This window comes from Ziziphus jujuba, chromosome 8, assembly GCF_031755915.1.
Source record: "Ziziphus jujuba cultivar Dongzao chromosome 8, ASM3175591v1".
NCBI lineage: Eukaryota > Viridiplantae > Streptophyta > Magnoliopsida > Rosales > Rhamnaceae > Ziziphus > Ziziphus jujuba.
The window spans coordinates 11,784,709-11,811,333 of record NC_083386.1 but is presented as its reverse complement, the minus strand read 5'-3'; the positions used below and the strand labels follow the sequence as shown (position 1 = coordinate 11,811,333).

Genomic DNA, 26,625 nt, shown 5'->3' with positions numbered 1-26,625 from the left:
TCCTCCCTATTTTTTTTCTCTTGATTTTGGTGGCTTTGTATGTTGATTTATTTTCAGATATTTGATACAGTTCAAATGCATATAGAAGACTCAAACTTGATGGCAACGAACCAAGGATCAGTGCCAAGACTATCTTATGCTGCCTTTGTTGTTGACTTCCAGATTTATTTATTTTTAAATAGATATTCCATATTGTGTACAGCATCTTCATGGCTTTCATGCTCTAGAAATAGTATGCAGTTAAATGAAGAACTATTTTACCATTCATCAAAAATAAAAATAAAAAACAATGAACTATTTTACCCAAAAGAAAAATTGTTGAATGAAGAAGTATGCTAACTATGCTTGATAAAAATTGCATAGTATTAGCTAAACAAAATCAATAAAATTTTACTTGATATTTATTTATCAATGACAGTAACTGTGCATTTTTCATGATCTGTATGCCAATTCATTAGCATATATTATGTATCATATTCTGAAAGCTTAAAAACAAACATAATTACATATTTAAAGTAGTAAATGAAAGAGGCTATTATTCATAATCTGTCTAACTACAATTTGTCAATTACCAAATGAATTGAATTCGGCTCTCTACTATCAATTTTCTCGAGCAGCTTACCAAGCCGTAACTATGTAAACCCATAACTCTCAAAGCCCTCAAAATTAAAGAACCCTTTTTATAGTTTTCTAGCACACACATGTCCACACATATGTCACAATATGCACAGACACACTTGACACAACAGTATGCACATACATTTGACACTTATCCTACACATGTCACAAAACTCACACACACTTGACACATATTACAATTCATAATAATATATTTAATCTTAATAATTATATAAATAAAAAAAATTGTAATGTTTATGCAATCAGCTTTACGATAAGGCTTTAACTAAAGACAAAATTGATCCTTTGCTTTAACAGGCCAACCAAAGTATTGTAAGAGAATAAATCCAAAAAGACATTACGATAAATATAATTTAAATTGAATGTTCTAACTTATTATTGGAACATAGAGGTCAATTAAGTTGCATAATTATTGACAGTCCACACATACAACAAATTTCAACATTTTCCCATTTAGACTACGTAATTATTATATATGTCAAGAATACTTATCCAAAATCTTCAAAAATAAAATGTTATTTCACTAAGCATATTACATACCAACAGGATACAAAATATATCAAATTAGGCATAATAATTTATCATGATACCTTTAGATTAATATACATATACGCTTAAATGAAAATATTTTAAGCAGGGCCACAACTAAAAGAACAACAATATGTGTATCTCAAATATATATATATATATATATATACATATATAACAACAATCTGCATGTGTGTATTGTTCTCAAGACAATACCAAACAATATACAACATATAACATGGATATTATTACATATTACAAACTTTTACTAACCCATTGCTTCTTAAATAAATCTATAAAGTAGCTTTAGTAGTGGATCTATACCATGTTGTAACAACACGTACACAATAAAATGAGATGCACAATAGAAAGATAGAGATGCAAAATTACCACAGAAGATTATTGGCCATATAAAAGCATGTGTCATAGTCTTAAAAGTATGCTGCATACTTTACTTTCACAACCAATGAAGTTGTAAGTGTTTGTGTAACACTATTTTATAAAATAACTCCTATTGCCTTGATAAAACATACATATTATTGGACCTTTTATCATCCATACATCCATATAATTTGCATTGTCTCAGCTAAATGGATCAGAATTATTGAAGATTAACCAAAAATATGAAATACTCCCACAGACCCTCAATATTCTATACAATCAATTTTGAAATACCCTTGTCACCAGACTTATCCCAAATCAATTCCTGCAAATAGACCTCATAATTTATAGGTATAAAAGATCTTTGAACTCTCTATAACCCTTTTTTTTTTTTTCTATACAATCAATTTTGAAATACCCTTGTCACCAGACTTATCCCAAATCAATTCCTGCAAATAGACCTCATAATTTATAGGTATAAAAGATCTTTGAACTCTCTATAACCCTTTTTTTTTTTTTGTTTTTCCCTAAAATATATACCCAAAGGTCTTATCTTGACTAATTATTGGTTCCTCAATAACACCAAGAATTGTAACACCCAAGAAATAAACACGTTTTCCTCTTTAAATCAAGCTCCATCATCAAATGCATAGCAAGGGAAGTCAAGAATATCCAATATTATTATTAATCGCGACATACTACTATATAAGTCACGTTGAAACAAATTGCCATATAGATTTTTTAGGTCCTAAGATACCATCTTGATACAGTTTTACTATTTCCACAAGAAAATTATATTGACATTAATGAAGCAACATTCTATAACTAGCTGCTACTTTTGATAGATACATACTAAGATTGGTTGACCTCATTTTGTTTGTTATTCATTAACTTCTCTTGTGGTGCCTTAAACTTCCAACAGTTGACTTTTTTATGATCAAACTTATGGCAATATTTGTATTTTCCATTAAATTCTTTCGTATTACCTATCAATAATGAGCCACCTTTGTGCCAATTTAACTTGATACCGTATCCTTTTTTTTGAGGATTCGATTTAGGTGATATTTTTTATCTGTATAATAGCTTTGGACCTCAATCTGTTTTTATTAATATCATCTTCCTCTTTAACAAGAATAATTGTTATCTCCTCTGAAGTCCACTCAACCTTTTAGGTGTTGTCATTTGATCTAATATCTTCAAATTGAGATGAAAGACTTTGCATTATAATATAGGTTATATATTTGATGCCAATTTCCATATTAAGGAACATAAGCTTTTAATGATAAGAGGAAAGTTTCATCACATGCTCCCACCACTTACCCCATCATATATAATAGTATTCTAAAAATTAATATAGTGATGTTTTCATTCTCATCAAACTTAATAAACTTTAATTTCTTCTAGGAGGTTTTTAGCATTATCAACTTTAAGAGTGCTAGCAAATATGGAATCATCTACACAATTTTTTATAATTATCATACAGCATTTATTAGAATGCTTCCAATTTTTAAACAACCTTTTAGTGTTAGTAGTACTTTGATTATTAGGTATCTTTGGTGGATTGATTTCTAAGGCTAAATTTGTAACAGTCCAGACCACCCGTATGAGATATTGTCCGCTTTGGGCCTAGCCCGCAAGGTTTTGTCAAAACGCGTCTTAAGAGAAAGGTTTCCACACCCTCTTATAAGGTATGCTTCATTCCCCTTTCCAACTGATGTGGGATCTCACAATCCATCCCCCTTTGGGGCCCAGCGTCCTTGCTGACACACTGATCCAGATACTGGCTCTGATACCAACTGTAACAGCCCAGACCATCCGCATGAGATATTGTTTGCTTTGGGCCCAGCCCGCATGGTTTTGCCAAAACACGTCTCAAGGGAAAGGTATCCACACTTTCTTATAAGGCATGCTTCGTTTCCCTTTCTAACCGATGTGGGATCTCACAAAATCTAACTTTATAAGAGCCAAGTTCATTATTAGACTATCTCTTCATTTTTGGTAATTAGTCCTATCTAATTTTATCATAGCATTCATAGGCAGAGTATTATGGGTGATCGATGTGGGATCTCACAAAATCTAACTTCATAAGAGCCAAATTCGTTATTAGATTATCTATTCATTTTTGGTAATTAGTCCTATCTAACTTTATCATAGCATTCATAGGCAGAGTATTATGGGTGATCTTAGCTATAAAATAGTATAATACTTAAATGCATTAAGTCATAAGAAAATGCAAATACTATCTTCCTTAACCCTTTAATATATATATATATATATATATATCGTTAAGGTCCTTGTAGCACAAAGGAACCTTTAAGCGGATCATGGATATTTAACCAAATCACTACAATTAATTGTATTGAACTAAGTCACTAATAATGTAACTTAGAATTTGCAATTTATAGTATTTGATCAACTTTCACTCAACTTTCATTGTCAATTCAAGTATCCTACCATGTAATTAACCATCAATAGAGTGGCTTAATCATCTGTGTGGACGTTGGTACATAAGTGGAAAAGTACAATTATATTGACTATTTCATGAAATAAACAAACTAAGTTTCACAATAAACAAGTACTTAAGCATCCAACTTACTTTGTCAACTTTATGTTGACACACATGAATTGGACAATTAAGTTTCACGATTGGTGAGTACATAAAATTTCATCTACTATGTCAACTATTTTATCACATTGGAACCCATGATGTAAACAAACTACATCTCACGACAGGTGAATACTTTAAATTCCACATCACCATACCTACTAGGTATTTAACCTATTACAATTTATGGTTCAGAAATTCAAGGTTTTGCAAAAGATAAAATACTTAGTCAGTTTGTATCAAACATGGCATAAAAACTTTTTTATGGTACTATAACCAAAACATTATTTAATTTTGACCATGAACACTTTAAATTAAATAAATTGGAAATTGAGATAATTTCTCACAAAATAAACCTTGAAAAATTAACAAAATAAAATTAAAATGTTGGATTCATCTTGTTACCATAAACAAGATTCTGTTCCATACAACTTTAAAATAACTTGAAAACTAAGCCCAATTTCAGAAAATATGAACCATGGGTTTCATGGTTTTTCTCAATTTTAGTAAGTTTCAAACCAAATTAAAAGCTCAAAAATATTTCTATTCAGTCCAAAATTCAGTTTTCAATAAAGCCTAGGTCTCAACCCATTTTTTTTAAAAAAAAAAAAAAAACAATAATTTTACAAAAATCACAATGTTGGTATTCACAATGGAAAATCAAAAAACTGATATACCCAACACACATATAACTTGTGAACTTGCTATGTGGCTTTATACCAATTGATAAAAATTGCATGCCATTAGCTATAAGAAATCAATAAAAGTTTTGCTTGGTATTTATTCATCAATAATGGTAAACATGCACTTTCTATGATCTACATACTAGTTTATAAGCATATATTATGTATTATATTTTTGAAGCTTAAAAAAAAAACATAATAACATATCTAAAGCAGCAAATGAAGAAACCATGATCCGTAATATGTATAACTAGACTCACCAAATGAATTGAACTCTGCTCTTTATTACCAAATTTTCTTAAGTAGCTTACCAAGCCATAGGCATATATAAGTCCATATCTCTCATAGCCCCCCAAAACTAATGCACATATTTTTGACACATGTCCACATACTGTCATAATGTACATACATACTTGACACATGTCATAATGTGCACATACACTTAAGATATCTCCATACACATGTCACAAAACTCACACACACTTGACACATGTCACAATTCCATAACAATATATCTAATGTTAATAAAAAAATTGTGATGCTTATCCACTTAGATTGAACAATGGGATTAATAAAGAGAGAATTCATCTTTTAGTTTAAAATGAGACAATCAAAGCATTATAAGATAAATAAAGAGGATAACTTCAGTGATTGAGCATCTATATCTATATTATAAAAATATAGGTTCAAATTATGGGAATATAGGAATTTAGGGTATTGTAATGTTAAAAAAAAAAAAAAACATTATAAGATAACAGTCGCAAAAAAATTCATTGTAAATATCAATTAAATAAAATATTTAATTTCATTATTAAATTATAAAAGTCAATTAAATAAGTTATATAATTATGAATAGTCCACGTAGATAAAAAATTCTTAACGTGTCTGACCAGTAGAATTGCAAAACCTTTTACTTTTATAAGCAAGATCTTCAATTGAAAGAAGAAGGCTGGAAAAGGATGAAAATATAGTTGCCTTGAGAAAGTGGGTTTTGTTAAGTTCTTTTTAATTATATTTGGCACACATAATTCTCATCCATGTTGTCTCATCTGATATTTCTCTATATTTTTTTATTATTTAGCTGGGATTCATATTTTTTATCTGTTTAAATTAAATGTGCTTAAGAATTGTGGATTTCCATAAAGTATTCCATCAATGTGATTTCTCTAATATTGAAAATTATTAAAAGTAGATATAATAGTAAGATAGAATCCCTGAATTAGTATATTACATGACATAACACAAACCTAGAGTTTGAATTCGTGATATATAAAAAAGATCCGAGATAAATAACTGTTGTCTTATGAACAGATGGGCAGGTCCATTTCCTTCTCAATATACCAAGGAATAATATAATATAAGAAGATCTAAAACTGTTTTGAGGAACAAAAGAACCAAAGCATGTGATCACGATGATGAACATATAATATAAGTGGACTGAGTATACGGTAGTAGATTATTATTCAATTAATTAAAGGGAAATCAAATCAACACCAAAGTTTCCATGAGGAATAATATATAAATATAATTTAAACTTCTAAAAGCAAAACCCAGGTAAGAAAAAAGAAAAAAAATAAAAAAAACGCTGAAATATCATTCTAAGGGAAAAAAGGGTAAGACCCAAGAGAATTATGGTTATGATCACCAAATGGAAGAATATTCATCATAATCTCATCTCCACCAAACCCTATTTGCTGATCTTGTACCGGGTTCATCAAGTCCATGAACCATGGCTGTTTGTGCATGGTTTCCATGTTATTCATATCAAAAGCAGCAGCAGCAGCATCAGAAGACCTCTCTACATCAATGGTTTCCGCATTATTAATATGCTCATCTGCTTCTATACTATTATTATTATTTGCTTTTGATTCCACCTTTACTTGCTTCTGAGTCTCCCTTTTCAGTATTTCAATTCTTCTATCAATCTCCCTCAAGTTCCGATCAATGAGCCAACCAACATCTTTCAAATCTACCAGGCTCAAACCCTGCAATCCTCCTCCTTGACCTGTCAATCCCTGAAACATAACCCTAGTCATTTCCTTCTCCCTATTCTCCTTCCTCTGTTTTCTCAGCTGTTCGTCGGCTTTTGCGATCCTTTGCCTGAGAAAACTGTCCTGGTTTACCATCTTCTTGTTCTGCTCCATTGCCGGCATCTTCTTGAACTTCGCAAGCACTCTTTGAGCACCCGACGGGGACGGAAATATCTCCGGCTGAGTGTCGTAAGGACTGTAAACGATAGCGCACGCATCGACATCGCAAAGGGTACTCAGCTCGCTCACCTTCTTCATCAAACCCTTCTTCCTTTTATTGAACGTTGCTTTCCTTGCAGAGTCATTGTTGATGTATGCAAGTTTCACCTTCTTTCTAGTCATGGTTTAGAACAATGAAATAGAATTATTTTTTTTTTTTTTTAAAAAAAGGAAAAAGAAAGCAAACCAATTATAGAGAACAATATTGGGTTAATTCTGAGCTTGCTTTCCCATATAATTTCCTTGTACCATATATATAGAGAGAGCTTTTGAGAAATTTGTATATCAAATCTTCGATACCATGTGATATGGCATAATCTTATTAGGTTGACTTTTCATAGGAACCTAATTAGGACAGTTTTGTATCTTTCCGTTGGAAAATTTTATTAATTAGGAAGATCCTTGTTGATTTGGAGTAGTAATAACAAAGTCAGCGTTCTAAAGAGTTTTTTTTGGCTTGCTTACTAGGAAAATTGTGATTAATTATAAAAATGGTAAGTTTTAATGAGTAATTAACATGAAAAATATGAAATATTAGGGTTGAGATATTGTTGGTTACAAATGTGTGTCAGAAAATTTAATGGGATGAGTTGGATATGGAACTACGGAAGTATGTAAGTTTGTTTCTTTTTCTTTGGAAAGCAAATCCTGATTTTAATGAAAGCAAATCCTGATTTTAATGATTAACATCAAAGATTAGAGTAATATAATGATGGATTTATGGGATGATTGTCTGTATAATTTGCTGTTTTTGGTTACCACTAATAAGGTAACTATATATATGTACACATTGAAATGTATTAATTGTGACAGGAAGATATGAACTATGTATAGTACAGCACAATATCTTTTTTGAAATTTGGAAGAAGATTTTGTTCGTTTTAATTTCAATTTTTTTTTTTTATCATCTATAAGAAACTGTATGTTTTTATTTTATCTCAACAAGCATGCAATATTGTCTTAATTTCATTTTCCTTCAGAAATTAATATATATATATATATATATATATATGTATGTATGTATGTATATATGTATGTATATGTAATATAATATAATAGATAATATAGATGATAATACATATTCTAGACTTTTAATCTCCTAATAAGAATTAACAATATATATATATGTATAAACATTGGCTATATATAAAAATATATAAATAATTATATGTTCAAGTTATCGAACAACATCAAATTTGTATGTGAAACAGAACAAATTTATGGTATTAACGCCAATGTATTAGAGGAGGAAATTGGTATTCCTGAAGTATTTTGTATCTTCTTCATGGAACACATTATATACATAGAGCAACCAATTTATATATATATATATATATATATATGTTTTACCACATAATTAATTCATATATAACATGGTTAGTTAAACTGATGTTACATCAGCAATGACGCCATCACACACGTTGTGCATAATATATATTTCGTATAATTTGGGACTACAGATCTTGGATCCTATGGATAAATGACAAATTTGATTTTCGTGAAATAGTGTTGATTATGTAATTTTGTGTTTGTCAAAAAAAAGATTGTGTGATCTTGTGTCATCATAGGACATAATCCATACCACATTATATATATATATATATATATATATATATATATAGGGTAAAACTACGGGAATCAATACCAACATCGATATTTTTTCAAAAAAACCATCGATTTTGCTATTATACATGCATAACAAAGTTGATATAATTTTTTAAAAGCGTCGATTTTGATGCTAATATCCAAGTGAACTGTCTACACCATAATCTCACCCTATATATATATATACTAACTAAACCAAAGCGAAATCTCTATTATTTAGAAGATAGTGAGGAATTCATCAATAAATTGTGAAGTGTATTCCAATCCATGTCCTGTTACTCTACCACAAATTGATCACATTGCTATTTCTCACCAAATTGTCTATTTAGAAACATTGGACTTCATTATTAAATTATCTCCCAACCATATTATTCCAATTCATGCCTTGTTATTCCATAAAAAATGAAATATAAATTGAATATTGCTATTTATTATCATTTATTGTCATTATGAATGGATCAAATTGACAATCAAATTGAGATATAAATTTTTAATTGACAATATTTAAAATATACACACACACACATATATATATATATATATTTAACTTTATTAAAAATTATATGAAAAAGTGAACTTATGGTAGCAAGCAAAGACAGAATAAACCATTGACGCATGTGTGAGTCCCATCAATAACAAACAGATTTTTTCATATAAATTTCTATTTCAAAAATTAAATATATAAATTCATTCATTACATATAATAAATACAATATTTTGAATATAAAATTATTGTATTTTTTAACGGAAATTCTTTTGCTACCCAACTTATAGATTAATGGTCAAGTAAAATTGGTCCAGTGGTACCTCTTTCCTTTTCAAAGTAAAATTTATTATAACACAATAAAAAAAAAAAGAAAAAAAAGGTTATAAATTTAAAATTTATTATAACACAATAAAAAAGAAAAAGAAAAAAAGGTTATAAATTAATACATATTATGAACATACATCTATTTAAAAAACTAGCACCCACCCTTTTAATTAACTATTATTTCAAAGTAATTGTTTTGATGGAAAAGAAACTAATTATCGTTCCAAATAAGAATTGCGGTTCTGTATTCAAATTAATTGGATATACACATGATGTAAAAAAAAGAAATGAATATACAGATGTCCAAAAATATATATCATACATGAAGGTTTGATAGAGTAAAAATTTTGTGAGGGCCGGACTTGTAGAGGGACTCCTATATGACTCTATGTGGAGAAATTTTTCCATATTTATTGTGTGTAAGCTAATTTGGTACACATAACCACTTAGAACCTTCCACATGTATTAATTACATACCATAAAACAAATCTCCAAATAAGCATTATAGTTTTTATTTTTATTTTTTTATTTAGTGAATAAAAATGAACCTTCTGGTCTAGAAAACTTGAAGACTATGGACCATAAGCATCCATGGCTGTTCACAATACTCATGGGAACCATATAACACCTAGCTTATCACTCCATGACTATCCCAATCTCCTTCCTCTACAGTATATGGCGGCATGCAGGATCTACTCCAAGGTGCAAAGTAGGACTACTGAGATTCAAACCCATCTGTGATAAGGAGTAAGCTTCTACCATTTGCTCCACCTTTTTGGTAAATAAGCATTATAGTTATTAACATTGTTAGTTTCCATTCTTCTTCTGTTCTTTTTCGTTTTTTAAACCTATGACAGTTTTTCTAATCCTTATGGTTCTCTTATATATATATGTGCAACAGATTTTTTTATTCGATGGATAAAAATAATCAGGATTAACAATATAACATGGAGAATCTAATGTTTTTGTTTATAGATTCTCCAATAAAGTAGGCCAAGAGAATTCGACAAATTAAGGAAACAATGGGTTTCATTCAAGCAATAATTGGAGATACATTTAGGATGCCACGGATGGAGGATTTCCTAGTGAGAGTTGAGAATCTTTGACCGTTGTTTATAAGCTGTATATTTGAATGTTCAAATCTGGTTAAATTTGCGTTTATTCATCAAATGCAAACATTGAAATTAAAGGACCCTAATAAAACTTGCCATTGTCAGAGATTAGGATTAGTATTCACACTCAAGAATGGAGAGGAAGGGTTTAAGTTATAGCAAGAAAGAGTAGAAATGGCAACAGCACGGGTTGGAGAGCCAGGGTGGCCTTCCCTGCTCCTCTTGCTCCATTTATTTTTCCCCCCTCTATCCTTCTCCCATTTTTTTTTTCTTTTTTTTAAATTATCCGCCCTGCTTACCTATCAATAAATCAAAAATGAATTTTAAAGTATATTTTTAATTTTTTAACATAAATAATATATTTTTAATTTTTTACCATAAATAATTATAAAATTATATATAAAAAATAACAAGTGTTAGATATAAAAATGGAAAAAAATTATTTATAAAAATATATCAATTTTTTATCTAAGTAATATACAGATCAGGTTGAATTTGATTAGATTGAGTTTATACTCTCAACTTCAAAACCAATTTAAATTGAAAATTTAATCATAATTTGATTATGATCCAACCCAATCTATATGAAAAATCCAATTCAAGCTGTTCAAAATAGTTTGGATTGATTGCTTTAATCAGGCTGGTTTGGGTTTTATCCACCGATAAATATAATATATGCCTCTTGTTGGATAAAATAAATGCTATAATATGTAATATTAAGGAGAATATTTACGTCAAAAAAATAATTAAGGAGAACATTTGTATTTTTCTTTTAAATCTTCTCAAAATATACCATGTTCATTTAAATGAAATTCATAATTTTATTTTATTTTTAAATATTTTATAAAAATTTATATTTCCTTAAAACATGAGAATTATATAAACAACAAAATCAAACTGCATCGATAAATATTCCAAGAGAAGTGAATTTAAACTCATAATTATTCAATTTTTTAAAGAGAAAACTCGTAATTATTCATTGAAAAAAAAAAAAAAAAGGGTGGCGGGAGATAATAATAAGTTTTTATTTATTTTAAAGAAAAAAAGGAAAGAGCGCGAGCCTCTTCTTGGAGGAGGGAAGAGGAAGGAAAAGCCGGTAATAAAAAATTCTTGGTAGCCAAACAGAACATAGAAAACCCATAAGCTCTTTATAAAGAGAAATTGAATGTGAAGAGGGTATAAGCCCTAAACCGTTTGGCCAAGAAACCCTGATATCCTCGCAGATTAATTCATTCAAAGGTACTTTATTTATTTATTTTTAATTTCATTTTTAAGATTTATTTATTTATTTTTTAATTTCATTATTAAGGTTCAAGAAATTCAGATTCATTCGCATTAGGTTCCCAATTTCCACATTAAGTATCTGTTATGTAATTTATCTGAGAATTGGGTTTTGGGTCTTTGCAGGATGAAGGTCAAACTCTTACGTATCCTAGCTATCATGGGTTTATCTTCTTGTTTCATGTTTATATAAATTTTACTATTTGTTTGCTATTTTTATTTATTTAATTTTTTTTTTCTCTTTAACTTAGTTATTCTTTTGCTGGCATGCTATAGTGGTAGCATTCTTTAGAACCTGATGATGGTCTTGAATTTATACTAATTTGCTTCATTTAGAATGATTAATAAATCGAGGGGATTGAAGCATTTCAGAAGTTCCTTGGTGGTATTTCGATTTAAGGTTTTCTAGTTTCGCTTTAGATCTTAAATAAGTAATTGAAAAAGCCTCTTCTTTGGATGAAAATTAAGCATTTTTCTTTTTTCACCAAATTGTATTGGTTGCTTGGAAAGTTGGATTCTGTTTTCACAGTATGCATTAGTCTATAACACATTTTACGCTCAGTTCTTATCAGGTAATGGATATTTTGATATGACTCGAAATATAGCTGTTGCTAATTTGACATGCTGTGGACTATTATGATAACAGTTTTCTCTTGACACAATTCTCTTTGCAAATATCTACGAACTGTCAAATAGAGTACGTTCTCTTTTATCCTATCTATCTTTTTTTTTTGAATTTGAACATATCATGTGATGTAGGTGTCTAAATGTATATATACGACTAGTGGTTACTTAAGTTCTTGGTCGGACATTTTTGGAATTCACAATATTCTACTAGCCTCTTTTCTTTCTTATAATTTCCCAATGTCTAGTACTGTTTTATTCTTTGTTAACCTGTCGGCTGACTTTCAAAATGATTGTGTTTCATTTGCTTTGCGGCAATCACTCGAGCTCCTTTTTATGAATTATAGGTGGCATGCTGTTGCTTCATGGACTTGGGATGCACAGGATGAAACATGTGGAATTTGTAGGATGGCCTTTGATGGCTGTTGTCCTGATTGTAAACTCCCTGGGGATGATTGCCCATTAAGTAAGCACTACTCACTATGACTGCCTAGGAGTTACTCAGATGAGTTTTTGGTGGTTAAAATTCTAAATCCTCATTGGGGTTATGCCATTTTTCATGTTCCTAACTCTTACAAAGAAAACACTGTTTCTACCAGTCATTTATTATTAAGGCATGAGAATGCATTTTGATTCAATACTCTATATCTTCTATGAGTTACCTGCGTCGGATATCTAATGTGTGATATTAATTTCATGTTGCACATTCGACATAAATATTAGTGACTGGCTTCCTCAAAATGGTCTGAGATACAAGCTGAACTCTAATGCTTTTGCGGTCTGAGATACAAGCTGAACTCTAATGCTTTTGCTGGATGGAAAATCCATCATTTTTGAGAATTTTGCATGTCTATGTTACAATTTTAATTTTATTTTTGGATTGGTTGCCTGACTTGTTTATGATGCGATTATATAATATAAGTTGGAAGTTGGAACCTTGTTGTTATGTTAATTGTAAAGAAAGAGCTTGCTGGTCATATATTATTAGAAATATTCAACAAAGATTCTAGTAATCTGAGATGATTGTTTAGTACAGACATATTGGCAGTTAGATGAGATATGTGGTAAATTGTTGTGACACTCTACCTATTGCACTTCTGGGGAAAAAAAATATTAGTAGTCTGCTTGTGAGATCTATATTTTAGCTATTTACACGGAGTGATATTATTCCTCATAGATTTGCAGTGTACATTTTATAATGGGTTTGGGAATTTTTGTTTTTTTTTTTTTGTTTTTTTTGTTTTTTGTTTTGTTTTGTTTCTGAAGTGTTAATGAGGCTATCAATCTCTGGCGGAGCCTTTTCTCTATTGACTAGTTTCTTACTGTCTATGGCGTTCACATAAGCAAACACTTATTCATGCAACAACCATCTATTCCGGTATGGAATTGTCTTCAACTATATTTGTATGCATCCCAAAAAGAGATGAAGAACAATGCCTTTTTAGCTGCTACTTTTTCTTAGTAAAAAGGTCATGTTCTATTTTGAACACTCATCTACTTCTGCATTCACATATTCTGAGGTTAAGAAATAAGAATTACACTCTGGGATTTGGTGGTGGTAATTGCAATGGATTTTTTTTTTTTTTTTTTTTTTTGGGTGTGTATACAGAGACTGATAAATGTTTCTCCTTTATGTACATATATGTTGATTATTTGATTTTAATGATTAATTATTTGTTTCTGCAGTTTGGGGTTCATGCAGCCATGCATTCCATCTTCATTGTATCTTAAAATGGGTTAATTCTCAAACTTCTCAAGCTCATTGTCCCATGTGTCGTAGGGAATGGCAATTCAAAGGGTGAGAAGGAATTCTGTTTATGGAAGTCATGGATTTGGACTCTCTATGTGTAATACATTTCTCATTATGCCTCCCAATATAAGAACCATTTTGTTATTTTAATATGCTTTTCTCTCCTTTTTTCTTCTTTGATGTCCTCTTTTTCTAATTGTTCATGGTGTTGATAACCAAAGTAGTTTTCTTGACTTTGGTTACATTAACGAAATATAGAAGAAACAAAATCCACTTGGAAGCTAAACCTTTTACCATTATGACATAATTATTAGTGGTACATACTTCAATGCTTACAAAATAATTTAAAAAAAAAAAAAAACTATGACACCCTTTATTAATTTAAACTAAGGAAATTGAAGTTTTTAATTTGGGAATGGCATTGGCATGGACAGCTATGGCACTGTCAAGGCTGTGTACAAAGAAAGTCAGCACTCCACTGAAATTATTTTGAAAAACAAATTCGAATTTTCATTACTTGTTTTTATAAATCGCAAAATAAAAACAAATTTATCAAATGCATTTGAAAAGCAAAAGTAAATTTAAAAAAATCGAAAAATAAGCATCACTAGATAGAAATTAAAAAAAAAAAAAAAAAAAAAAAAAGAAAGGCAAGAAATTGACCTATTTCAGTTTTGGATAAGGCCTCAAAGCCTTGGCCCGAAGGATCCTGGGCCTAGGCCCTCATACAAATAACAAAGTGAAAAAGATGTAGGGCTATTATCGTCTTTTCAGTAAAGAAGCTGAGGTTTTTGCTAATTTTTGGCTCTTCCTTCTCCTTCATCTTGTTCCTTCAAAAACCTTTGCAAACACAGCGTGATGATTGCTGCGTCAATGGCGGTACTTCAGCTGGCATGCCCCGTACCACTCGCACGTGCGGTGCGTACTCGTTCCATATCAGTGAATACCGTTGTGTCAGCTTACAGTCCCAGGCACAGCAGCAACCTCTCTACTCTTACCACGCCCTCTCCATCACGTGCTTCTCACGCAGCCGACTCTCGTGTCCTCCTCGGCCTGTCCGAGGCTGACCTTCAACAGCTCGCCCTCGACTTTGGTCAGGTAAGAATTTTCAATTTTCCAAGAATAAAATTGAAAAAAAAAAATGAAATTGTTTGTGCTCTGTTTGGTTGTTGGAAATTTGTTGAATTGAAAAGATTAAAAATTTTTCATTTTTCCTTTTGTTCGATTTTATATGTAAAGCAAAAATATAGAGGGAAGCAATTGCATCATCTTATTTACCAAAGAAAGGTCAAAGATATTCAGGATTTTAGTCACTGTGAGTGCTTCTTCTTTCTTTCTTTTATCGCTTTTCATTGTTTGATAAATGTTTTGGTGGCTTATATGTTGGACCCATTTGCAGAATTGTAACTCACTAATTTTTAAAAAAATAAAAAATAAAAAATGGCAGTGCCTCAGGCATTCAGGAATGAGCTTCAGAATGCTGGATGGAGGGTTGGGCGATCTCCTGTTTACCAGTCTGTCACTGCAGCCGATGGGACTGTTAAGGTAATTTCCTTATAATATGGTTATTGGGCATTTCTGGAAGTGACATTTTGGTGGAATTTTTTATTGTCTGGAGCCAAATTCATAAACGTGGGTTTTTCTTGTTATTGCTTAGCATGATGTCCACGTTTGGAGGTCATTTAAGCACCTAACTGAGCTTTTTAGTTATTTATGACAAACTATTGGGCACAATGGTTGTACTATGTAAGTAATGCAACAGGCAATTACCACGCATAAACCCACCAACTGATAAACACAAAAATTAAATTTAAAGCATTTGGCTCCAATAACATGTGTGGTTCGATTACTAATGGCTTTAGTTAGCCATACATTGTTTGTGTATAAGTTTTTCTGATTACTGCTTGTGAATATTGTTGCTTTACCTAAATGATGGTTAACTTGTATGGGGTTTTGGTAGTGAGGTTAAGACTTGCTAAACCAATTGTCTTTCCTTTATATATTGTTCCCTTAGCATTTTATCTATGTGACATTTCACATTTATCTCTTTCAATCTTTCACTCTCTTTCTGTCCTTGTGGTTGTGTCAGTCTCTTATGCAATTTTGCTTATCGCTGACCTTGCAGTTACTGATAAAGTTGGAAGATAACAGATTGATTGAGACTGTTGGCATACCAGTTCCAGATGACAAAGGTTCAATGCGTCTTACTGCATGTGTCTCGTCACAGGTAATTTTTTGAGATGATATCAGCCAGGTCCAAACCTGCATTTCTTTAAGACTGTTTAACGTTGGATTTTGTACACTGAGAACATGAATAATTGTCAATATATCTCTCATGTTGCTGTCTTCACTACATATTTGTTGGTCTTTTACTTTGCATAATCAGGTTGGCTGTCCTTTGCGATGCTCATTTTGTGCGACAGGGAAAGGGGGATTTTCAAGAAACCTTTGCCCGCATGAAATTGTGGAACAGGTTTGTATTACTTCTTTTCAATGCTCATCTTTGAAGTTCAATATGATTCAGGTTTTCTTGGATGTTTCTGCTTCATGCTTTAATCGATCTATACACTTTTTGTTAAAGTATGTTAAGCATTTAGTAGATTAGGGCTTCCAAGCAATTAGACCTTATTATACATCTTGTGGACCAACTTGACCTATAAGCTTAAAATATTAGGTTATCTGTCAAGCTATGTAATGTTATCCTTATTCGTTAATTTAATTTCCCACTTTGGACAACCAACCTTAAATGCTTCTATGATGAGGAAATACTTGATCTGTCTCTGGAACAAGCTAGGAGTATTTTAAAATAAGAAATATTGAGTTTGCCTTATAAATACGTAATCATTATAAAATCTGTTATGTACCCAGGTCTTAGCAATTGAGGAGGTCTTCAAGCATAGAGTGACAAATGTAGTGTTCATGGGAATGGGTGAGCCAATGTTGAACCTGAAATCAGTACTGGAAGCACATCGGTGCCTGAATAAGGTTTATTTACAACTATCTCATGCATATCATCTAGCTGCTTTATCACCATTTTATGTGTTACCTTTTTTCTTGTCACCTTGCAAATATACTCCTACTAATTAATTGCATGATCTTTCCCAAGGAACATAATGTTATTTTCTTATAAAAATAACCTACTTATTTCAGTTAGGTAGGTGCAATAATTGTTGATCGTACCATATTATATCCTACAAATGTTTAGTGCAAATTTTTCTTCAAAGTTTGTGGTTGTTCTTGCCATACTTGTCTGGCATGAATTGATTATTGATCCAAATTTCTAGCATGTAAAGGTACATGGATATTGCAGCTTGGGGCCATTCTATCGAGTAATTGACGTCTTATTAGGCTTTATGAGTAGAATGAACAGGAAGAATAGGGTTTTTTCCCGCAACAGCTTTCCTCAAACAAATAGACTAATATAGAGTACCAACCAAAAAAAAAAAAAAAAAAAAAGGGCACCAATATGAGTATGGGATTGTTCAGAGTCAAAAAGAGCAGCTTACCACAACAAGTCTATTGTTCAATCTAATTCTTGACATGCAATTGTTGGAGATGGATGGCTGTTGGTCTATTCTAATAATGAATATGTAAGCTGAGATGATAGTTGCAAAAGTATATATGTGTATGTAAGCCTGATTTAAGACTCATTTTTAGCTGAATTCTTTTTCAGCTCAATTTGCCTCATTTAGAAATGTTGTTACACTCGTCATATTAACAGCTTGAGTTGAAGTTTATTTGTGATGGGACTTGCTTTGGTTTTTAGGATGTGCAAATTGGGCAAAGAATGATAACAATCTCCACTGTGGGAGTTCCAAACACAATTAAAAAGCTGGCTACTCACAAACTTCAGTCAACATTGGCTGTAAGGTATGCTATTATAGGTAGGAAGAAAAGAATGTATGGATCAATAACTTTTTGGATCAGGTATGGAGTTTATGTGGGGGTTGCCCTAACCAGTTTATTCAGTTTATGCATTTTCTCATTAATGATTTCCATTTTCGTGCATCAGTCTCCATGCTCCTAACCAGAAACTTAGGGAAACAATTGTGCCAAGTGCGAAATCCTACCCTCTTGAAGCAATTATGAAGGATTGCAGGGATTATTTTCGTGAAACCAGTCGACGGGTTTCCTTTGAGTATGCACTTTTAGGTACTATAAAACTTTCCCCACCCAACACCACCCCACCCCCCCCCCCCCCCCCCCCCCCCCCCCCAAAAATCCATCCTTGACTGTGTTGCTTACATGATTATTGAAGGTTGAACAATCTGAATGTATTAAAGGAAAAATCCTCCTATTATCTTATTTTGACAGCTGGAGTCAATGATGCCGTAGAGCTTGCAAAAGAACTTGCAGAACTACTCCACGAATGGGGTGGTGGTTATCATGTGAATCTTATACCTTTTAATCCAATAGAAGGCTCTGAGTATCAGCGTCCATACAAGAAAGCGGTATTCAATTCTGGGCCATTTTCCCTTATTATAAAAAATACTGCCTTAATTTTCCAACTTTCCTTGCAACTTGCAAACATGGAAATTTATATTGTCTCATAATGGTTGCAGGTAATGGCTTTTGCAGCTGCTTTAGAGTCCCGTAAAATAACTGTTAGTGTTCGCCAAACAAGAGGGCTGGATGCAAATGCAGCTTGTGGTCAGCTGAGAAACAAGTTCCAGAAGAGTCCTTTGCTTTCTGAATCTGAAAATGTTCCATCTCAATCAGATATTGCAGTTGCATGTTGATGCACAATGTTTCTTGGTTGCATGCTTCTCTAAATACTCTGCTGGATCCTGCAGTTCAACAAAAGTGGTGCGGAGAGACAGAACCAGTTGGATTGATCTGCAAGCCTATCTGTGAAGGGTGCTAATGAAATGCCAGTCACCCTGGCGCTGTCATCATTGTTTGGCAATGATACATAAGGTTTTGAGGGGAGAAGTGAAGAGGAAGTGCAAAAGTACAGTACAGGAAACGACTCCTGTGCTCATGGGGTTTACTTCACGCTTGGTCGAATATGTTATCATCATCTTTAAGAGTAAAGAATTTGATTCTCTTAAACTGGAGCATCCATGTCTAGTAATAAATTAATAATACTTTGATGTATTTTATTTAAATTTCAGTTGTTTGCAGAACCTTGTGATGGTTAAAGAACCGATTCTATGTGTTGTAATATAAACGGACACAAACATACATTGTTACTCCTACAAAATAGGCCATTGAGGTTTGTTTGTAACATATCATTGCTATTGAACTTTCTTACGTTTGTATACTAAAACAGATTTATGTTTGTAAACTAACTATTAAAACGAAGAAAGTAGAAGAATGTAAAGGATTTATTTATTATTTATTTTGTCCTTTTTTTTTTTTTTTTTTAAAAAAAAAACAAAGAAAAAAGAAAAGGAAAATCTCTAATGTAAACAAATATTGCATAAAGGTTTGAATAGGCGATTAATTTCTTCAATGAAAAGCCTACTGATTGTCCATTTGGGAATAACTTAATGACAAAGTTACTTATTTGGTAAAGATCCAGAATCCTTTTAATCAAATATTAAAAAAGAAAAGCCTATTAACTTGGAGTGTTGCAGTTTAGGAATAATATCTTCTTTTTTAAAAGCCACGGCATAATAATAATATTATCCTTTTTTTCAGAAATCTTTATCCATATTTTTTACTATATCCGATTCATTTGTTCTTTTAAAATAACCCTATTGTTTTATTTTTATTTTTATTTTTACTTTTATGTAGGTAAGTACATTCGAACTCAGATAAAGCTGTTCCTTTGTCCCTATGGCTATTTGGCCGCTTTCTAATATCGGACTTCGGCCCATGAAAACCCAATGATTAAACGGGTTATAAAGATCCGGGCGACCCGCCCATGAGGGAACTCTAACCCAACAGTTGTTGTTAATGTTGGGGTTTAAAAGACCAAATGTATAGACGAAGCAAACATCGTCGTCTCCAAAATCTTCAGATCTAATAAGTAAAAATCAAAAACTCCAAAACTAAGTCTCACTCTCTCTCTGTCGGCAACCGCTGCGCGTGTACAGGTAATCTTTCCCACTCTCCTTTCTCTCTCAGTCTATCAGAAAATGAAACTCCCTGTTTTACTGCTGGGAAAATCATAGAGAAATTAAAAAATCCAAAAAAAAAAAATAATAATAATAATAAACAAGTTTTGGGAATTCTTTGTTGCCTTGGTCTAGTTAAAAAAAATTGGTCCTTGTTAGATTTTATAACTTTTTTTTTTTCTTGTCAACAAACATCAATTTTTGGCCCGTTATATCTGTTTGGTAGAAAGATAAAATCAAGTTAAAATTTTGATTTTTTTTTTTTTCGTTTTTCTCCAATAATCTTATAGTGTTCTAACATATACGGTGAAGAAAAATCGTACGCACCCCAATTTTAGGATTTTGTCAAAGAAAAACGTTGATTTTTTTTTTTTTTTTTGGTTTTTTCAACCAAGCATTTCATCTGGTGTATTGGTTTTTGGTCGCAAGTTGATTTTTTTTTTTTTTTTTTCCATGAAGAAAAAAGTTAACTCTCATTATGGTATGTTGTATTTGTAATGGGTTGGAAAAGCTTTTATTTTTCTTGTTGGGTTAAGAAATTGAATTTTTGAGGTAATAAAAAAATTATTCCTATGATATATTTATGTGAATTAATTATCCTCTTTAGGCGGTGCCATGAGGAGGTACAGTCCACAGTACTATAGTCCTCCTAGGAGAGGATATGGTGGTCGAGTAAGAAGCCCTCCAAGAAGGGGATATGGTGGAGGTGGAGGTGGAGGTGGAGGTGGAGGTGGTGGATATGGAAGGCGCAAGGAGCAGACTCATGGAAGCCTCTTGGTCAGAAACATTCCTCTTGATTGCAGGTTTGTATATTTTTTTTTTTCACCAGTCCTATGTATTATTCAGTTGTGTCCAATTGGACTATTTGTTTCAATTTCTTTTTTTTTTGACTTGTTTATTTGGTTAAACCTAAGTTTTATTTTACTACTTGATTGTAGACCAGAAGAACTGCGGATTCCATTTGAGAGATTTGGGCTTGTTAGGGATGTCTACATTCCAAAGGACTATTACACAGGGTGAGTTCCTTTGCATGGAAATCACCAACAGTTTGCTGTGAATTATGTTGGCTTGACTAAGAAACACCCTCTATTTTCTAAGGATGTGTAATATTTTAACTTTCCTGTTTGTCATTTGTCTAGAATCTTTATAACTGGGTTGTGATTTTTCATGAGTGTGTGGATGTTAATAAGCTGAGTGTAGTTTTGGGCTCTTTGGAGCTTACTTCAATTGAATTTGGATCAAGCTTGCTCTTCTTCAGAGCTTAACTAGCCAGTTTCAGTTCAGGTGGCTTTGCAAGACTTAGTTTTGCCTGCGAGCTTAATGTTCTAGTTGGGTTGGATAGGTTTGATGGTTGATTTCTTGTTGGGAAGGATGGGTTTGACGGTTGATTTTGTTGAACAATCTAACATCCTTCAATTGACCAATTGGAGTCATTTAATGTTGTAAGATATTGCTTTAGCTTTAATTTAATCAACTTATCCTTTTCTCAAAAAAAAAAAAAAAAAAAAAGAAAAAAAAAAATCTCTTTGTTGTAAAAAGAATTTCTCTTAGACTTGCTACCACTGCATGATTCATGAGCTCAATATTCATGGACCTCAACAGGCCAAGTATGTGGATTAGTTTGCTTTCTATGTGATCTTGGGTTGAAGATGACCATGAGATTTGTAGGGACCTCTATGCCAGATTTGCATGCATATTTAGAGATCTCCTTGGATCATATAAAGCTAGAAGCTCTGAATTAGCAAATGAATATTGACGAATTGACTTTTAATTAGTGATTCATAATCACGTATCCAACTGAAATGATTGGATTGATAATTGCTAGTTGTTTCAGATACCATATAAATCCTACACTCTTATTGGCATCTATAGTTGCAGCATGTTAGTAGGGAAGTTTCAATTGTGTTTTCTGAACAGTATTCAAAATGTTTATTTTTCCTTTTCATAGTGAATTTTTGAACTGGTTTGTCAGGGGGTATGTTGGTTTGAACTTTGAAGTTAAAACAAGCCCAAGCCCCACATTTGATGAAGACCTACTCTTTATCATTGCGTAACATAATGGTAGCCAAGCGTGTTAGAGTAATGTTGAAATGAAGAATGTTCCATTTATGAAGAGAAATTATATAATTTCACAGTCAATAGAAGTTTGATGAGGAAGGAGATTGATACTTGACCATTTGAAGACTACATGAGGAGGTTTTTTTATTTTTTATTTTTTAGTTTGGGGCAACGTTGATTTCAAGTGCGTCTTAGAATTACAAGAATGTGAAGAGTTTTCAAGTCACTTGGATCTTTTGAAGTTGCCTATTGCCTATGATACTTGTATAAAGAAAAGGTCAGCCCGCTAAGCTTCAATATTATCTGCTTTACATAAATTCAGCATCCACTTTTGTGTGAATGCACTGGAGCTGATATTAGATTTTTAAAGAAAGGTATACTGAGTTGTGACATTGTGGTGGTAATTCTTACCATGCTAAATTTTATCATTCACCATTCTCTGACAATCAATGTTTGCTTGTATATTGATTACTTACTTTAAATGAAGCTTTATTGTGTCGTTAATGCAGGGAACCTCGAGGATTTGCATTTGTGCAGTTTGTGGATGCCTATGATGCTTCAGAGGCTCAGTATCATATGAATGGGCAGATATTTGCAGGACGGGAGATATCAGTGGTTGTTGCCGCAGAGACCCGGAAAAGGCCAGAGGAGATGCGTCAAAGGTCTAGGGTTAGGTAGTTTAGTTCCACCTTTTCTCTCTATTTAAATTCTTTCCTTCATAAAGAAACTATATGCTTGATTTTATAAATTTAGAAATTCCAACTGTTTGTTATACTTACTGCAGGGGACCATCAAGCTATGGAGGACGACGATCATCTTATTATGGTATTCTGTTTCTTATATTTAAAATCTTATAAAAGAATTTGTATAGTTTCTGATTTTTCGTTAGGATTGAAGGTTTTGATTCTCTGTGAAGCTTATTGCTTCCTGGAATAAGAATTTTACCCATTGTTGACCTTCTTAGGGTCTTATTTTTTGTATTTGCGTTCACAAGTTGTGTGTTTTGATAGCCTGCCTATTAGGAAGAGACTCCATGGTTATTAGTTTTATTTCTGTTTCATTCAAAATCAATGTAACTTATCCTCTTTCCCTCTCTCACAATGTAGAGTACCTATATGAATTTGAAGCTCTATGTTGCAATGTGTTTACTACCTTTCTCACAAAATCCTAGGGTCTACTTGATGTATATATAAGTAACAAGTATCTGTTCTCTAGGGGACAGCCTAGCGGCAAAGCTGCTACTTTCTTGGACAACAGTTCTGAGTTTGAATCCCCCCACCCCTTGTATCCAAAAAACAAACCAAAAAAAAAAAAAAAAGTTTGTGTATGCTATCTTGATTTGTAGTATGTTTTGAATTAACTCAATAAGCTTTTGTCACCGAAGATTTGTTGATGTATAGTGTCTGATTTGTATACATTTACTATGTTTTCCAGCAGTCATTGCTCTGTTAATTTGAGTGTTGTATGTATAGTGTAATTTACTATATTTTCCGTTGTCTGATATGTTGATGTATAGTGCCTGATTTGTATTTGTTTACTACATTTTCCAGCAGACATTGCTATGTTAAATTGAGTGTTCTTGCTATTGGCTTCTATCGAGATGGTGTAATATTGTTATAACCCAGCTTGTGACACCTGCAATTGTTATGCTGTGGTGCTAATAGACCAAATAATCATGGTAGCTGTTTAGAGGTAAAGGAGTTCTATTTGGGATTCTATAGCCTGTGCACGGGCGTCAAGGGGACGAAAGTTGGATGAATCTTCAGTGGTTCCTTAGAAGTTTGGGTTAGCTAGAAGTTAAGAAGTTCAAAATTAGGGATTTCTTAGGTTGATAATGTTCTTGTAGCTGTTATTTCATCTCAAAGTATAGTTATTGATTTTGTCTATGGCTTGACATTGTTTTTGTACATGTGTATTATTGCAAGTATGAGTTGGCTTATGTTAGAATCTAAGAAGTAACTTATTCATCATTCCACAGGACGTTCACGATCCCGCTCTCTGTCTCTATCACGCTCTCCTCGCTATCCATCGGGTTCTAGAAGTCGCTACCGCTCTAGGTAAGCTGTCAGGACAACTGGCTGGCTGATGCCATCTTTTTCTATTGTCTGAATCTGTAATCATGTTGGGATGGCATTTTTTTCCATTGCCTACTGAATCTGTGATCATGTTGGTTATTTAACCTTGCCAGGTCAATCTCTCCTACTCTCAAGCGTCGTGAATATTCTGTCTCCCCTGGTAGAAGGCATGCAGACCATCCAAGATCACCAAGAGGTCCTCCACGAGAGCGAGATGGTGACCACAATCGTAGGTCATATTCTCCTGGTTATGATCGTGATGCTGAGCAAGATCGGAACAATGATGGGTTTGGCAAGTAAGTGAAAGTGTCTCAACATTTTAGGTATGCTGCATTGTGTGCAATACCAATGATGTGCCACTTATTTTATTTCTTTGTTTGGTTAAATAAGTAACTTATGTTATTCAGCATCTGAACCTAAAGGTAAGGAGTGGTTCATTGGTTCCATATATATTTTCTCTGTCTTAGTAATATGTACTTGTTTTTTATGTCATCCAATCTCTTGCCACTTTATCTAGTTATTCTTTTTACTTTCCCTGTGTAATTTCTCTGTTTCCTTTCTCATCTTCAGGTCTCTTTTTTCTGTTAATGCATTTTCTAAACTAGCTGTTGTAAATAGTGGTTATAAATGATGCTAAAAGGCCAAATCCAAGGATGGGACCAATTTTCATTCTGAGGATATTGGGCTATTAATGTTTGTTCAATATTTTCTGATACTTGCTCACCATGAGTGTCCACTTGTTGGCACTCAATGAAAGCTGTTATTATTATTATTACTGTCTGTTACTTATATGTTCTTACATCAAAATGCTATTGTAGGAAATCTGCATTTGAATCTGAGGATGTACGTGGGCATTGGAGGTCACCTGGCAGAACATCAAGATCGCCAGCAGGGTCTAATGGTAGATCTGCTGACTTGTGACCTCGGCCTAGCCAGAATTATTGGGCAACAAGAATCCTCCAACTTAAATTTGGTCATGGAAGTTTGGCTTGTCAATTACCAACGCCCTTATATTTTAGCACTATATTTGATGTTATGCATCTTGCAGATTGTTGAGCAATGAGTTAGCTTCTAGACTTCCTGTGCAATTATGTTAAGAAGTAAAAAGATCTTTTTGTTTCTGTTTACCAACTGTTATAGAGTGGTTTTTTATGATATTGTGTTGTGTGCTTCAACTCTGACAATTTTTTATGAATTCTAGTTTTTAGTTCTATGCTGGCATAAAATGTGTTAGTAGAGACGTACTTAAACTGGGCCCTTTTTATCTACTTATTCATCTGACCTTCTTAATATTAAGTAGTTAATCTTAAAATTATAAGATATAGGAAAATAAATTTTAGAGGTGTCTTAATTTGATAATTTATTTTAAGTTTTGGTGGAGTGAGTCTGAAGTATCCTTTATAATATTTTCGTACTTAAAATTCCCTAAGCGGATCCAGGAGCACTTGATGATCAGCTCAGCCCTTTGTCTCATTTACACTTGTAAATCCTAATGTTCTTATTCGCTTGGGTACATTTAGCATACAGGGTATGAATGGATTGAAATTTGAATGAGGATTAGATTGAAATTGAATGGTAATCCAGTCTTGTGTTTAGTGTCAATTGAGTAGGATTTAAATTTTTTTTAATATATAATTATTATTAAAATGAATATAAGTCTTTTGCTTTTTAAACGAAAAATGAATATAACTAATATATTTTTTGAATTAAAAAATGCTTTAAATTAACTAAGTTCAATAAAAAAAATTAGATAAGTCATATATTTAATTATTTTTTAAAAAAAGTTTAAAAAGAGAAAAAGAATAGGGAAAACAAAAATAAAAAAGCAAATTAAAAACATAGAAAAAGAAAGAAACTAAAAGATAAGAATATGAAGTGGAACTTAAACTAATGCCATGAGAAAACAAAGAACATGATAAGAAAATTGAGAGAAAAAAAAAAGGAAGGAAAAAAGATAAAAAACAAAAAAACAAAAAGCAAAAACAAGGAAGATAAAAAATCTAAAAAAAAAAAAAAGAATAAGATAAGAAAATGAAAGAGAAAAAGAAGAAGAAAAAAATTTGATACTAATTAAAAAAATGAAGAAACAAAAATTTAAAAACAAAGGAAATAAAAAAATAAAAAGAAATGAAATTTATAAAAAAATAATACTAGAGACAATC

The 26,625-nt window shown here is 32.1% G+C and overlaps 4 protein-coding genes across 5 annotated transcripts; 3 read left to right on the top strand and 1 right to left on the bottom strand.

Moving 5' to 3' along the window:
* Positions 1-6,434: 6,434 nt before the first annotated feature.
* Positions 6,435-7,208, bottom strand: LOC107413453 (agamous-like MADS-box protein AGL80). The gene has a single exon (XM_048470942.1). It carries the CDS (start codon positions 7,206-7,208, stop codon positions 6,435-6,437), a length of 774 nt encoding a protein of 257 aa, XP_048326899.1.
* A 5,332-nt stretch (positions 7,209-12,540) lies between these two features.
* LOC107413446 (anaphase-promoting complex subunit 11) lies at positions 12,541-14,418 on the top strand. Its single transcript, XM_048470210.2, has 3 exons — positions 12,541-12,591; positions 12,866-12,984; positions 14,205-14,418. Exons 2-3 carry the CDS (start codon positions 12,927-12,929, stop codon positions 14,318-14,320), a joined length of 174 nt encoding a protein of 57 aa, XP_048326167.1. The 5' UTR covers positions 12,541-12,591; positions 12,866-12,926; the 3' UTR covers positions 14,321-14,418.
* A 634-nt stretch (positions 14,419-15,052) lies between these two features.
* On the top strand, positions 15,053-19,609 carry LOC107413437 (uncharacterized). Its single transcript, XM_048470209.2, has 10 exons — positions 15,053-15,366; positions 15,508-15,583; positions 15,716-15,813; positions 16,394-16,495; positions 16,655-16,741; positions 17,137-17,253; positions 18,035-18,138; positions 18,281-18,420; positions 18,583-18,719; positions 18,831-19,609. Exons 1-10 carry the CDS (start codon positions 15,127-15,129, stop codon positions 19,005-19,007), a joined length of 1,278 nt encoding a protein of 425 aa, XP_048326166.2. The 5' UTR covers positions 15,053-15,126; the 3' UTR covers positions 19,008-19,609.
* Positions 19,610-20,151: 542 nt separating this feature from the next.
* LOC107413461 (serine/arginine-rich SC35-like splicing factor SCL30) lies at positions 20,152-25,618 on the top strand. Of its 2 annotated transcripts, none has more exons than XM_016021416.4 (8): positions 20,152-20,309; positions 20,938-21,133; positions 21,269-21,346; positions 22,898-23,062; positions 23,173-23,213; positions 24,367-24,445; positions 24,577-24,786; positions 25,282-25,343. In XM_016021416.4, exons 2-7 carry the CDS (start codon positions 20,946-20,948, stop codon positions 24,761-24,763), a joined length of 738 nt encoding a protein of 245 aa, XP_015876902.2. In that variant the 5' UTR covers positions 20,152-20,309; positions 20,938-20,945; the 3' UTR covers positions 24,764-24,786; positions 25,282-25,343. The 2 variants fall into 2 exon arrangements, with proteins under 2 accessions (XP_015876902.2, XP_015876901.2); XM_016021415.4 differs by having other exon boundaries at positions 20,153-20,309; positions 24,577-24,759; positions 25,282-25,618.
* The last annotated feature ends 1,007 nt before the right edge of the window (positions 25,619-26,625 follow it).